Source organism: Lepus europaeus, chromosome X (genome assembly GCF_033115175.1).
Source record: "Lepus europaeus isolate LE1 chromosome X, mLepTim1.pri, whole genome shotgun sequence".
Classification (NCBI taxonomy): domain Eukaryota; kingdom Metazoa; phylum Chordata; class Mammalia; order Lagomorpha; family Leporidae; genus Lepus; species Lepus europaeus.
In genome coordinates this window covers 6,530,000-6,544,633 of record NC_084850.1, presented here as the reverse complement: position 1 = coordinate 6,544,633, position 14,634 = coordinate 6,530,000, and the positions used below count along the sequence as shown (strand labels likewise).

Here is a 14,634-nt window from a genome sequence, read left to right as displayed (position 1 = left end):
AAACATCATGCTGAGTGAATTAAGCCAGTCCCAAAGAGACAAATATCATTTGTTTTCCCTGATCGGCGACAACTGAGCACCAAAGGGGAAACCTGTTGAAGTGAAATGGACACTATAAGAAACAATGAACTGATCAGCTCTTGTCCTGACTCTAGATGTACAATGTAATACTTTATCCTTTTTAGTATTTGTTGTTGTTGTTGTTGTTCTAGTACTAGTGGTTGAACTCTGTAATTAACACACAATTATTCTTAGGTGTTTAAATTTTAACTGAAAAGTGATCCCTGTTAAATTTCAGAGTGTAAAAAGATAGGGAGGAGATGCACAATTTGGGACATGCACAATCAGACTTGCCCCAAATGGTGGAGTTAGAAACGTGCCAGGGGATTCCAATACAATCCCATCAAGGTGGCATGTACCAATGCCATCTCACTAGTCCAAGTGATCAATTTCAGTTCACAGTTGATGGCTTTGATAGGTCTAAGAGTCAAAGGGATCACTCAAACAGGACAAGTGTCTGCTAGTACTAACTGATAGAATCAAAAAGGGAGAGAAGGATCCAACATGGGAAGTGGGATACACAGCAGACTCATAGAATGGCAGATGTCCTAAACAACACTCTGGCCTCAGAATCAGCCCTTAAGGCATTCGGATCTGGCTGAAGAGCCCATGAGAGTATTGTAGGTATGGAAAGCCAAGATACTATGGAAAAGAAAAAAAGCAGAAGACCTAAATGAAAGATCTCAGTGAGTGAGATCCCAGTGGAAAGAATGGGGCCATCAAAGAAGGAGGTACCTTTCTCTGAAGGGAGGAGAGAACTTCCACTTTGACTATGACCCTATCGGAATAAGATCAAAGTCAGCGAACTCTAAAGGCTTCCATAGCCTTGGCAACTCATGACTAGAGCCTAGGGAGATTACTGACGCCATGAACAGGAGTGTCAAATTGTTAAGTCAGCAACAGAAGTCACTGTGTACTTACATCCCATGTGGGATCTGTCCTTAATGTGTTGTCTAATGTGCAGTGATGCTATAACTAGTACTGAAACAGTATTTTTACACTTTGTGTTTCTGCGTGGATACAAACTGATGAGATCTTTACTAATTACATACTGAATCGATCTTTTGTATATAAAGATAATTGGAAATGAAAAAAAAAACTGGTGTTAAATTGGAAATGGCATAGAAAATTAATTAATTTAAAAAAATATTATGTAGGATCTCTGTCTTTAATGTGCTGTACACTGTTATTTAATGCTATAACTAGTACTCCAACAGTATTTTTTTTTCTTTTTTTTTTCACTTTGTGTTGCTATATGGGGGCAAACTGTTGAAATCTTTACCTAATATATACAAAACTGATCTTTTGTATATAAAGAGAATTGAAAATGAATCATGATGTGATAGGAAGGGGAGAGGGAGCAGGAGGGGGGAGGGTTGTGGGTGGGAGGAAAGTTTTGGGAGGGGGAAGCCATTGTAACCCATAAGCTGTACTTTGGAAATTTATATTCTTTAAATAAAAGTTTAATTAAAAAAAAGATTTATTGAGGCCAGCAAAAAAAAAATATACACTATTATAGCTACTGCCAATGAGAGGAGCAAATTAAATGAGCTCCTAAAATAACAAAAAATACTGCCATGGTCAAAATGAGTGAAACATAATGAAGTTTGAGAGGGTGTTATGTTGCATATACTAAGACAGTTGTTTAGGGCATGCCAAAGTTGAATCATAATCAACAACAAATAATGATTTATGCTTTAAAAGCTTATGAAAATAGCAGATGTAAACTGTCATGTAGTTATCTATAATAATTACATTATACAAATACTGAAACCACCTTTTAAAATAGCCTAAATAAGATATCTGAATTTCTCAAATATTTCTCCAACCTGGCACAGTAAGTGAAGTCAAAATCAATTGTATGAAATAATAATTCCCCCCCCCCAAATCAAATTGTTTCATTTTAATAGAAATACCTGACCTAACTGGGTTCAAATCTTTGAAAATAATAAGTAAATATTTATAAAATATACATACTGTCTTCTTTGAAAAGAATAGCTATAGGTTTATAAAATGTGAAATATTTTGACATTTATTTTCTCTCCTGTATAATTGAAAATACTCTTACCACTTAAGCATTACCAACAAAAGTTTCTACTGATTTTTCATTAGATTGATGTTTGTAAAGCATTCATCTCTTGCAGAATAAAATGATAGCCTTGAGACAGATGAGCAGGGACAGTTGAGCAGTTAGTTGATCCTTCTCCCTTTGGACAAAAAGCTATACTTAAACTTGATAAAAATTGTTCTGCCCTTTTGTTCTTTGAGATTACAAGTAATTTCAAAATTCTTAATAATGTGGTCCTGAACATTAATTTTAATATTTAGCATAAAGTCTATCAGCTGCAATTTAAATATAAAATATTAGAAGCTTGGCATTATAAGGGAACTTAAAGATTGTGCCATCTAGTCTCTTATGATTTTTTAAAAGATTTATTTATTTGGGGCTGGCACCATGGCTCAATAGGCTAATCCTCCGACTTGCGGCGCCAGCACACTAGGTTCTAGTCCCGGTCGGGGCGCCGGATTCTGTCCTGGTTGCCCCTCTTCCAGGCCAGCTCTCTGCTGTGGCCAGGGAGTGCAGAGGAGAATGGCCCAGGTCTTTGGGCCCTGCACCTGCATGGGAGACCAGGAGAAGCACCTGGCTCCTGGCTTTGGATCAGCGCGGTACGCCGGTTGCAGCGTGCTTGCCGCGGCAGCCATTGAAGGGTGAACCAACGGCAAAAAGGAAGACCTTTCTCTCTGTCTCTCTCTCTCTCACTGTCCACTCTGCCTGTCAAAAAAAAAGATTTATTTATTTGGAAATCAGAGTTACACAGATAGAGGGAAAGAGAGAGAGAGAGAGAGAGAGAGAGAGAGAGAGAGAGAAAGCAAGTGCTTCCATCTGCTGGTTCACTCCCCAGATGGCTACAATAGCCAGGCCAAAGCCAGGAGCCAGGAGCTTCATCCAGGTCTCCCATGTGGGTACAGGGGCCCAAGCACTTGGGCCATCCTCTGCTTCTCTAGGCATATTAGCAGGGAGCTGGATTGGAAATGGAGCAGCTGGGACTTGAATAGGTGCCAATATGGGATGTTGGTGGTACAGAAGGGTTAACCCGCTGTGCCACAGTGCCAACCCCTAGTCTCTTATGATTTAAACCCTCTTTATTACATTCCAGGAAAGTGATGTTTGAATAATGCCAATGGTGAGAAACTCAGTATGTGGGAAGTCCATCTGTTCTCTGATTAGCTCCTGATTATTGTCACCCTTTTCTAGGTATGTGATACCTGTAATTGAACACAGTGTTCCACATACAGTCCACTGTGTAGGAGGAGAGTCTCTCTAGGCCAGGAAGAAATGAAGAACAAATTGTTTACAGTATTTAATAGTAAAGTAGGATAAACTCTCACGTGTCTAAAATGCTTGGGAAATGAATATCCAGGACAACTGGTAATACGTTAAATTGTGATCTTGCACAAGTTACGTTGGTTCCTTTAATTACTTATTTTTAAAATGGAGTTTGTAAAACTCAGTCTGGGAGTTTGTTGCAAAGATTAGTAGTAATGTGTGTAAAGCAAGGTGTCTGGCCCAAATAGGTTCCTAATGCATTGTAACAATTATTATTTTTACCCTAACTTCAGGAATTGTCAATCTTTAATAAAAAGGAATATAATAAATATACAAAGAGTTTATAATTTTTTAAGAGAATTATATTGTTCTTTGCTGATATTGAAGTACTTTAGAATGATTATAAATAATCAGTCATGGGCATGGGCATTGTGGCACAGCAGGCTAAGCTGCCTCTTGGGACAGTGATATCCCATATTAGAGTGCTGATTTAAGTCCTAGATACTCTTCTTTTGATCCAACTCCCTGTTAATGTGCCTGGAGAGTAGCAGATGGTGGCTCACATATTTGAGTCCCTGCCACCCACGTGGGAGACCTGGATGAAGTTCCTGGCTTCTCAGCTGTTACAGCCATTTGAGGAGTGAGCCAGTGGATAGAAGATTCTCTCTCTCTCTCAGTCTCTATCACTTTGCCTTGTAAATAAAGAAAGAAATATTTTAAAGACAGTCAAAAATTTTAAATCAGTTATTGGTTTTAAAGTCTTTAGGGGCTGGCGTTGTGGCACAGTGAGTTAAGCCACTGCCTGCAATGCTGGTATCACACATGAGTGCTGGTTGAAGTTTCAGCTGCTCCATTTCTGACCCAGTTCCTGCTAATGACCTAGAAAACTGTTTGGGCCCCTGCCACCAATGAGCGAGACTTGGATGAAGTTCTAGGCTCCTGGCTTTGGCCTGGCCCAGTCCTGACTATTGCAGCTATCTAGGGATTGAGGCAGCAGATAGAAACCTCTCTCCTTCTCTCTTTGTCTCTCCCTCTCACTACATCTGCCTTTCAAATCAATAAAAATAAAACCTTTTTAAAAAAGTCTATAGTTGTTAACAATATAGGAAATTGGACTGACTCTTTTATGGCCTTAAGACATATTGTAGGGGTTGTCTTCTGTTTCTTATATAAAGAAGGATGTTTTCAAAATAGATATTTGAGCTTACAAGTGTTTTAGATTCAGATATGTCCATATTTATTGCAATTGCATAATTTTTGGTGTTCATACCATAAATCATTGCCTATTCAAATTAGAGAGTCAGAACTTGAAGCCTAAAGGAATAATTTTACAATTTAAAAGAATTTTAAAGAATTTTAAAATGTCGTGGTGCCATATGTTAAGTGTTCACAAAAAGTAGGTTAATACCAATAGAATCACTTACCTTACTCTCTAGCAGTAAACTATGTGAATTTTATTTACATTCATTCTCATCAATGCATGCAGTGAATTTCTCTTATTTATTTATTTATTTGAAAAGCAGAGAGAGAGAGAGAGAGAGAGAGAGAGAGAATCTTCCATCTACTGATTCATTCCCCAAATGGCTGCAACAGTGGGGGCTGGGCCAGGCCAAAGGCAGGAGCCAGGAGCTTCCTCCAGGTCTCCCACATGCGTGCAGGGGTCCAAGCACTTGGGTCATCTTCTGCTGCTTTCCCAGTCACATTAGCAGGGAGCTAGATCAGAAGTGGAGCAGCTGGGATTGAAATGGTGCCCATATGGGACTGCGACACTGTAGGTGGAGGCTTACCCTTTTACGCCACAGCTCTGGCCCCCATTTATGTATCTTAGTAAAATTAAGTGAGAGGATATCTGTGGCATCATTTTAACACAGTGTGAGTTTTAAGGGAATTAGGTCTGTTGTTGTTTAATTCCTCCTGTATTATATTTGTATCACTACTACTTCATTATTTTTAAAACTACCTCACCAATTATCTATTAATGAGATATTTTTGCAGTTCACCTCAAATTGAAAAGGTGATATTAAATAATGATATGTTGTTAATTTAACCTTTATTTTTCTTCATTCAGCACTATTTCTATGTATGACTTATTTTTTCTTTTAATGTACCAGCTTAAATGTTCTTTTCTAAAGTTTTGCTTTGCAGTAATTAATAAGGAAAGTATTTCTTAGATGTGTTAATTCTCTTTCCTGAATTTCTGTTTTTAAAAGCATGCGCTGTGAAGGAGAAGCAAGTGGTAAAGCCTTGTAATGGGAAGAAAGATCTTAGAGAGAGTGAATGTTTGAGATATAAGTGCTGCTTCTCATCATCCAAGACCACTAAGTTAAGATGCTTTGCCCCATTAAGAGACAGTAAGTACATCCTCTCCCATTTGTTTTATTTCTATTTTAAAAATTGAAAAAAGCATCACAATGGCGTAAGATCACATTTGTGTCTTCCAGCTTCCCACTTAAAGGGCATCCCCAGCCCTAGAGCAATGCTGTCCTTAGAAAATTCTGAAGTGGTCAAGATTCATGAGCAGTTTCTGCTTAGGCTATAGGGAGTGACTATGACAGTTCAAAAACTAGTTTTCTTCCTTTGCTTTAGTTGCTGTCTTTTGTCCCATTGAGGTTTAACACTCAATGCCTGGGATACCATAGAGACAGAAAAGGAGGTGATCTCTTTCTTGCCCATCATAACAGGTCATGGCCCAGGTTAACAAGAGAAAAGCATAACACATTTATTTGATCATAGTTTTATCTGACATGGGAACCTTCAGATTGAAGAGCTAAAGGCCCAGGGTGAACTTTCCATTTTTATACTTAGGTTCAATGGGTACAGACAACTGTGTAGTGATATGATTGAATATAAAAGGTATGATATAATACAAATAGACTGACTTTTCTCTTAGGGATTTTTTTATTAAGTTTTGGGGACTAAACGATCTGGTTTTTTGGTTAGTGGGGATGCATTATCAATTGGTTCCAGGATGAACAGATTTGATTTATGAAACACTAACAAATACTACAAAAAGGATGCATGCAAAATAATATCTTTGGTTAATATAGTCCTTTTTCAATTTATAGCTCTTTGTTAAACATCTAGTATTAATAATGGAAACTACAACCTGATCATGAATATTGTATTACAGTTTTAATACTGTCACATGATATTTATAATTCATTAATCATTTTGCCCTTTTTATTATGTGTGGAGACATTTTGTTCTTTTTTTTTTAAAGATTATTTATTTTACTAGAAAGAGTTACATAGAGAGAGAAGGAGAGGCAGAGAGAAGGCGGAGTCTTCCATCCGCTGGTTCACTCCTCAGTTGGCCACAACGGCTGGAGCTGTGCTGATCTGAAGCCAGGAGCCAGGAGCTTCTTCCGGATCTCCCCTTCGAGTGCAGGGGCCCAAGGACTTGGGCCATCTTCCACTGCTTTTTCAGGCCATAGCAGAGAGCTGGATAGGAAGTGGAGCAACCAGGACTCGAACCGGTGCTCATATGGAATGCCAACACTGCAGGTGGCAGCTTTCCCGGCTATGCTAGAGTGCCGGCCCTGAGACATTTGGTTTTTGTAGAGGGAAAAATTGAACCATGACTTGCAATTCTCTAATCATATTAGAATACATTTCCCAATGAATATAAGACTAAAATATGCTTATTCACCTGCAAATTCTTGATTCCTTTTTTAATGTTTTGTAATTTAAAAGTAAACGTTTAAGAAGCCATTTCTTTCTTTTTTCTTTCTTTCTTTTTTTTTTTGCAATACTGATGGTTTTATTCATTGTTTCTGGAACTATTTTTATTAACTTTTTTTATTGTTTCCACCAATTTTTATTTACAGAATATAAATCTCTTCAAAAAGATACATTCCTTCATTTAATCAATGGTAAAAAGGCTCATTACTCAGAAACAAAGCCTAAACATCATCACTTATGTTTAAACAGAAATACAGATCATTAAAAGTGTATGAACATAGAACACAAAATGTAGTTTTTACTTAAGCAGTTATGTGAATGAGGCTGTTTTTACGTTTCTTCACTGACAGCCCCATTTTAATCATTGAACAAATTGTATTTAAATTAACAGTAGTAAAAATGTAAAAATTCAAAATTAAACATGAAAATATAGAACAACAACAAAAAAAGAACAGGAAGTATCTTCATTACCAAACAGATTAACAAATTTGCAGACACTCAATACTTTCTGAGGCATATCAAAATACCTGTATCAAAGGTTGCATTCATTTGAGTGGTATCAATACGTGTTCAGTGCTGAGACTATTTGTAGCACTTACAGTATATACAAAGCAGCATTAGACTACTGTGGTTCACATTTGAGAAACACAGATTTAAGTTTTATGCTACAACTTGCCAATTTAACATTACAGCTAATGCAGTGACAATTACTCATTTCATATTTTTTCTTCTGAAATTCAATAAACAAGCTATCATTTTAGCACATGGAATAATGCCATGTGTTCTTCCTTATAATAGTAAACTTTAAAGTCCAAATACTTTGTGTCATGGAAACTTTACCTAAGTTGTACAAAGGCTTCCAAATACAGTGCAATCATAAAGTTTCTTCTTTGTAGATTCCATTAATTTATAGTTATTTTAGTACAGATAAATGAAGGACACTACTCTAGATTATTGGGCAACAAAAATTTCAGTGTGTCACTACCTGTATTTAAGTATGAGCACACCACAACCACAACCATGGCAAGTAAATGCCCTCACATGTCCTCCATTGCTTCTGGGATTCCTTTCCACATCACAGGAGCTAGTTTAATGAATATCGTGGGGTCTCTACCTATCTCTGAAAGTTACTTTATTAAAAATTTTGAAATTTAACTAATGGAACATCTACAGTCTCAATAAGCTAGTTTTTTTTCTTACTCTTCACTAACATTCAAATACACTATGTAATGTTTTAAATTTTTATAGACACCTTATTGAAATGATTAAATGACTCAAATACCATTAGTGAGTAAAATATTAACCAAAAAATGACACTAAGTGCATGAAGCACAGAAAAGAAGAGCAGAATTTTAAGAGAAAAATCTAGTGAACACTGGAATTTTGGATGCCTCAAACACAAAAGGGTTCACAGTGCTTATAAGCACTATCATTATTTTCATCCTTTAAGTAGCTCAAATTTTTATTTCATTTCTAATTTTACCCAGAAATAAAAACCTTATTCATTACATAAGTATCTTGTCAATTTCAGTTGTCAAGTATTCAAGTAATGCAAACCCAAGTATTTTCTTTTGTGTCAACAACACACTTACAGACTGAGTTTAAAAGACAGGGAAATATTCACTGAAGCCATTTTTTTAAAGATTTATTTATTTTACTTGAAAAAGTTACACAGAGAGAGAAGGAGAGGGAGAGAGGGAGAGAGGTCTTCCATCCACGGTTCACTCCCCAATTGGCCACAACGGCCGGAGCTATGCCGATCTGAAGCCAGGAGCCAAGAGCTTCTTCCAGGTCTCCCACGTGGGTGCAGGGGCCCAAGGACTTGGGCCATCTTCTACTGCTTTCCCAGAGAGCTGGATCAGAAGTGGAGCAGCTGGGACTTGAACCGGTGCCCATATGGGATGCCGGCACTGCAGGCGGCGGCTTTACCCACTATGACACAGCACCAGTCCACACTTAAACCATTTCTTTACGAAGTTAACTTTTCATAGATTAATTTGTTTCTTGAGTACTTTAGGATGTATAACGTAGTGAAGGAAAAAGCATACTTACGACCATAGGAAGAAATATATACTATGTATTGTAATAATATGGGTTTTTTAAAAAATATTTATTTATTTGAAAGGCAGAGTTACAGAAAAAGAGGGAGAGAGAGAAAGAGAGACAGATAGATTTTCCATCTGCTGGTTCACCCCCCAAGTGACTTCAACAGCCTGGGTTGTACTAGACTGGAGCCAGAAGCCTGGAACTCTATCTGGGTCTCTGACCTGTGTTGCAGGAGTCCAGGCACTCGGGCTATCTTCTGCTGCTTTCCTAGGTGTGTTAGCAGGAAGCTGAATTAGAAGTGGAGCAGCCAGGACCCAAACCATAGCTCATATGAAGTGCTAACATTGCAGGTGGCAGCTTAACCCACTGTGACACAATGCAGGCTCCTGTAATAATCTCTTAACAAAGACAGTAGCATCATTTTGTTAACACTTCGATTGAGGGAGGAGCATATATTCAAAATGTAGCCCTTGTTTCTATTTCAGGAACATTTCATAAATTCCTGGTACTTACAGAGTAGCAGGGACATTTACTTGTCATATAGGAATGCCTCCTCATTTTACATTATTGACTGGTAGGTTTTTTCTTTTTTTTATAAAGTGTAAAACAGCTCAGACTTGCTTTTCTTGCTTAACTCATAAAAGTAACAGGATATAATTAAACCAACAGAGCCTACACAGATGTTGCGGATGTTTGGGGTTGGTGTGATCACCATGATCACCTTGGGATTTCTGCCCATTTATTGCTGCTCTCTTTGCCGGAGGAGGTAGGCAAACATAAACTTTTATTTGCTGATTGCTGAGTATATGTGGATATTTGTGTGTTGGCACATTTGTTCATATCCTTCACGAAACCCAAGGATTGTGTTAGGGTTAACATCTTTTTTTTTTAAAAAGGAAGTTATTATACTTTTCCAGATTCAAGATATCCTTTTGTATAGTGTTCATACATTTCTTCATAAAATAAAACTCCAATTAGATGGGAAAATAAATCAGCAAGCTGAGAATGTGTGGAATGGGGGTGGCTATTGAGTGCAAATCAGGATTCCTGGAAGTGTTAGCCTCCACTGATTCACCTTCCATTGGTTTTTAGTGGTCCTCTACCACTGGATCTTAAATCCTTCATGTATCTTCAAGCCAATTTGTACCAGTTTTCTTCTTATAATCTTATATAAAATCTCAGCAGACTACTAGTATGATGATTCCAAGTTTTCTTTTTATTAATTTTTAAAATTTTAATTTTTAATTAGTTTTTTTAACAGATTCAATGTGATTTGTAGATGCAATTGTAAGAATATAATGATTTTCCCTTTCTCCCTCCCTCCCTCCTCCTCTCTACTCCCCACAATTTATTTGGAAAACAGAGTTAGAGAGAGACAGAGAGAGAGAGATCTTCTGTCTGCTGGTTCACCCCCCCTAAAATGACCCCATCAGCTGGGGCTGGGCCAGGCCAGGAGCTTCATCGGTCTCCCACATGGGTACAGGAGTCTTAAACACTTGGGTCATCTTCTGCTGCTTTCCCAGGAACATTAGTAGGGAGCTGTATCAGAGGTGGAGAAGCTGGGACTTGAACCACTGCCCATAGGAGATTCTAGTGCTGTAGACAATGGTTTAACCCACTGCACCACAGCGCTGACCCCCAGGTTTTTTTTTTAACAATTAAAAGTTATGTACTTAATTTAGAGAGCGAGAGCAAGAGCTAGAGCAAGGAAGGAGGAGAGAGAGAGAGAGAGAGAGAGAGAGAGAGAGAGAGAGAGAGAGAGAAGAGATACACTATTGGCTGTTGCACTCCCCAAATGCCCAAATGCTTGCAGGTGCCAGGGTTGGTCCTGAGCCTGGCCAAAACTGGGAGCTGTATACTTAATTCAGGTCTCCCACATATGTGATAGGGACCCAATTACTTAAGCCATCACCATTTCCTCGCAGTATCTACATTAGCAGGTAGCTGGATTCAGGTGCTGGAGCTGAGTATCAAACTCAGGGACTGTGATGTGGGACAAAGTCTTCTTTACAGCTAAGCCAAATGCCCTGCATGATGTATTTTTCTCTTTAATAGCTCCACATTTATTGGGACAAAATGAGTGTAGAGGTATAGAGCAAGGCCAGAACTAGAATGAAGGTCTTGCAGCACAAATATTAAGGAAGTCCTCAACACTCTGTGTTGTACAGTGCAGGATTTACACTACTACAACCCTGTGAGTAAATATCTCTTTAAATTCTCTGCCAAAGAAAATGTGCCTGTTGAACATTAAACGTTTTTGTTCCCGTTATTGGGAAAATAGTATATGAATTGTCAGGAAAAGGTTTTTATTTCACTAAATATTTAGATCACATATTTACCTTACTTTCCATAAAGATCATCAGACCTTTGCTTATACCACTTTAACAGACCATTTGAAATCCACCATTGGGTCAGTTCATTTCAGCTATTCCAGCTTGCTTATGGCAGTCAATTCTTTTCTCATACTTCATTTAGTTTCCTATCTGAGTGGGTAATCTTTGTTTTTTGATCTCTCTCTCTCTCTCTCTCTCTCTCTCTCTCTCTCTCCCAGCCAGATGATAGGAAGCAGTAGAACTTCTTTTATTCTTCCTTCTTCCCTTCAGAGCATGGTTCCATATTCAGCATCCCCATGAATAAAAACGAAATATTTGCTACAAATTGGTGGCTAGGATTATGCCATGCAATTTAAAAAATTTCTAGGATAATAAGCTTGGTATAATTTGATTTTATGGCCCTTGTGTTATGCCTCTGCCATAACATCTCCACATGGGTACAGTGGAGTTTTTTTGTTTGTTTGTTTGTTTTTACTGGAAACTTTCTTTAATGTAATTAAATAGCTCACACGGCCATAGGCCACACTGATTCGGTCATAACCCGAGTCCCGGCGCCCAGCTGAGCCCCGGTGGCTCGCCGGCCCGGCCAGGGTCGGGGTCAGCTCCCAGCCCACACCCGGCGGCCGCTGTCACCGCGGCTCGGGGAAGGCGATGGCAAAGATGTCGCGGTAGTGCTCGGCGAAGTGCACCTCCAGGCCCTTGGTGATGAAGGGCGCCAGGTCGTGGAAGTCCTTCCTGTTCTCGGCCGGCAACACCACGCACGTCACGCCAGGCCGCTTGGCCGCGATCGTCTTCTCCTTGATGCCGCCCACCAGCAGGATCTTGCTCATGAGGGAGACCTCCCCAGTCATGGCCAGGTTCTGCCGCACAGGCCTCTGCATGGCCAGCGACAGCAGCGCCGTGACGATGGTGCAACCGGCGCTTGGGCCGTCCTTGGGGGTGGCGCCCTCGGGCACGTGCAGGTGGATGTGCGAGGTTACCAGGCAGCGGTTGGCCGGGTTGCGCTGCATCAAGAAGGCCCTGGTGAAGGTGTAGGCGATGCTGGCGTTCTTCCGCATCACCTCCCCAAGCTGCCCCGTCACCTCCAGGCTGCCATCCTTGCTCCCCTTGCCCTCCGGGTCGGGCGGCCGTCTCAGTGACGTCTCCACAAACAGCGTGGAGCCTCCCATGGCCGTCCAGCCCAGGCCCATGACCACGCCAGGCGGCGTCACGTCGTACATGCGGAGATGTTGTGGAGATGTTTGTGGAGATGTTTAGGCCCATTGGATTTTTTTCTCTAAAATGAAGTCCAAAGAATTATCACCTGATATGAATATACTTTTTCTCCATAATACAAACTATTTGAGAAATTTAAACAATATAAGTACACATATTGAACATCATATATTTTGGTTTATTATGTTTTGTATATTTTACTATTTTGTTTAAGAGCAGTATGCCCTTTCTGTCATCCAGAGCTGCCTGTCATAACCCTGGAGCAGGTGGCAGTTTCAGCATAATTCTGAGCTTTCAAGAAAAATGGTAGTGCATGTATGGGTCTCTGTTAGCTTTTACTAGTAAGCTGATTTTAGAGGCAAGGGGAATAATTTTGTAGCAATGGAAATCCCACCCCTGCTACTGAACAAGGAGCTAAATGGAAGACAAAGGCTGCAACACCCCTTTTTGGGGTAAGATAGCTCCTTATACCCATTACCTTAACTCACTTCCTTTTCTCCATTTCAAAGAATACAGAGGTAGATAAAATATTAGAGGGGGAAAAATAATCTTGCCCCAGGAAAATAGATACAGCAAATAAAATCATTATGTGGTAGCCTAAGAAGGAAAATAAAGAAGTCAAGCATAGTTGTTTGTCTAAATCAAAGGAGCTAAAAGCCAAGTGCAAATCGACAGTAATGATTTGGGCCTCTATTGGAAGAATGCTTTTGCTTTTTTAGCATTGGAAGATACCCTTAAGCTATTCTTCCTGCTGAGTCCTGTCTTATACATTAAATATGTGAGCATTCCTTTAGGGAAAGATGTTTATAGCTCCCCTCTTTTTGCCTTCAATCGAAGCAAAAATGGACAATATTTTGACTTTCCTTGGTTCCTGCAATTTGGACAGTGGCTTTTATTTTTAGATCACACAAGGAGCTAACAATTGGCAAGTGTTGGAAGGAGAAAAATAAGATACTCTGAGCAGGGGCTAGAAAGCAAAGCAATTTAGGTGAAGGAGATAATCTCTCTCCAGAGCCAGATGCACTTCATTCTTCTGATGTCTAACTCATGTTTTCCACAATTGACCATATTAAATTTGTGCTTGCTTGTGCTAGGTATCATGGAGGATATAGAACCTTAAGACATGGGCCCACTTTTAAGTAGTTTAAATCCACCTTAAAGCAAATCTCATACATAATGCATTTAAATAACAAAACAACATGGGATACAGATAAGGGAATATCAAATGTTCTGAAGTGGTGAAGATCAGGGTTGACTGGGAGAGTGGGAGAGTGGGAGAGACTCCTCACAGGAGTGCCATTTGAGATGGATTTTGGGGACTTGAGGACAAGCTTTGAACTAGATGGGTAAGGGGCCTTCTCAAAGAATTCATTATACCCAGGTGAGGATTTCCTCACTGTAGATCTCTTAAGTGCTTGTGATTCATAAGCAGAGGTGGCTTGACATAGTCTGTAACTGAATTTCTGGTTTACTTCTGCTCAAGTTCAGATGTCATATGAACCAGGTACACAGAAAGCTGGAGCCTCCTTGAACTGGTTGCACATAAACAAAGGAGAGAAGAAAGCATAAGCGAAAAGCTTTCTAAGAATTTGTTACTAATAGAATTGTTAAATTAGCATATAAGATGTGTTTTGAAATTCATTGCATCCTCAAGGTTATGTAAGATCTATTTTTATTCTCATTAAGAGGGATCAGAAGCTTCATTAGGTTTAAGTGTCACTGGTAGGCTTAAGACTTACTTAGAGGAGAAGGAAGGAAAAGATTAAATGGATGGAGAGAAAAGGAAGTGGGGGAGAGGGCTTGTGGAGAGGGGAGAAGAGGCTGGCAGAATTGTTCCCATTACAGTAATAAAGTACAAAGGACAGTAGTCTCAAGTGCTAAATACAGTTTCTAATATTTATCTGTTTTTAGATTTAAATCTGTTGTACATATGCCAGTTAAATATTTGTGTATTATATAGTAACTTTATACT

General features: G+C 39.2%; 1 protein-coding gene across 1 annotated transcript in view; it reads left to right on the top strand.

The window, feature by feature from the left end:
• FMR1NB (FMR1 neighbor) overlaps window positions 1–9,884 on the top strand; it is a 37,103-nt gene extending 27,219 nt beyond the window's left edge. The window contains exons 3-4 of the mRNA XM_062184387.1: window positions 5,599–5,739; window positions 9,784–9,884. Of these exons, the coding sequence (XP_062040371.1) occupies window positions 5,599–5,739; window positions 9,784–9,884 (242 nt within the window). The remainder of the gene's footprint in view (window positions 1–5,598; window positions 5,740–9,783) is intronic.
• The last annotated feature ends 4,750 nt before the right edge of the window (window positions 9,885–14,634 follow it).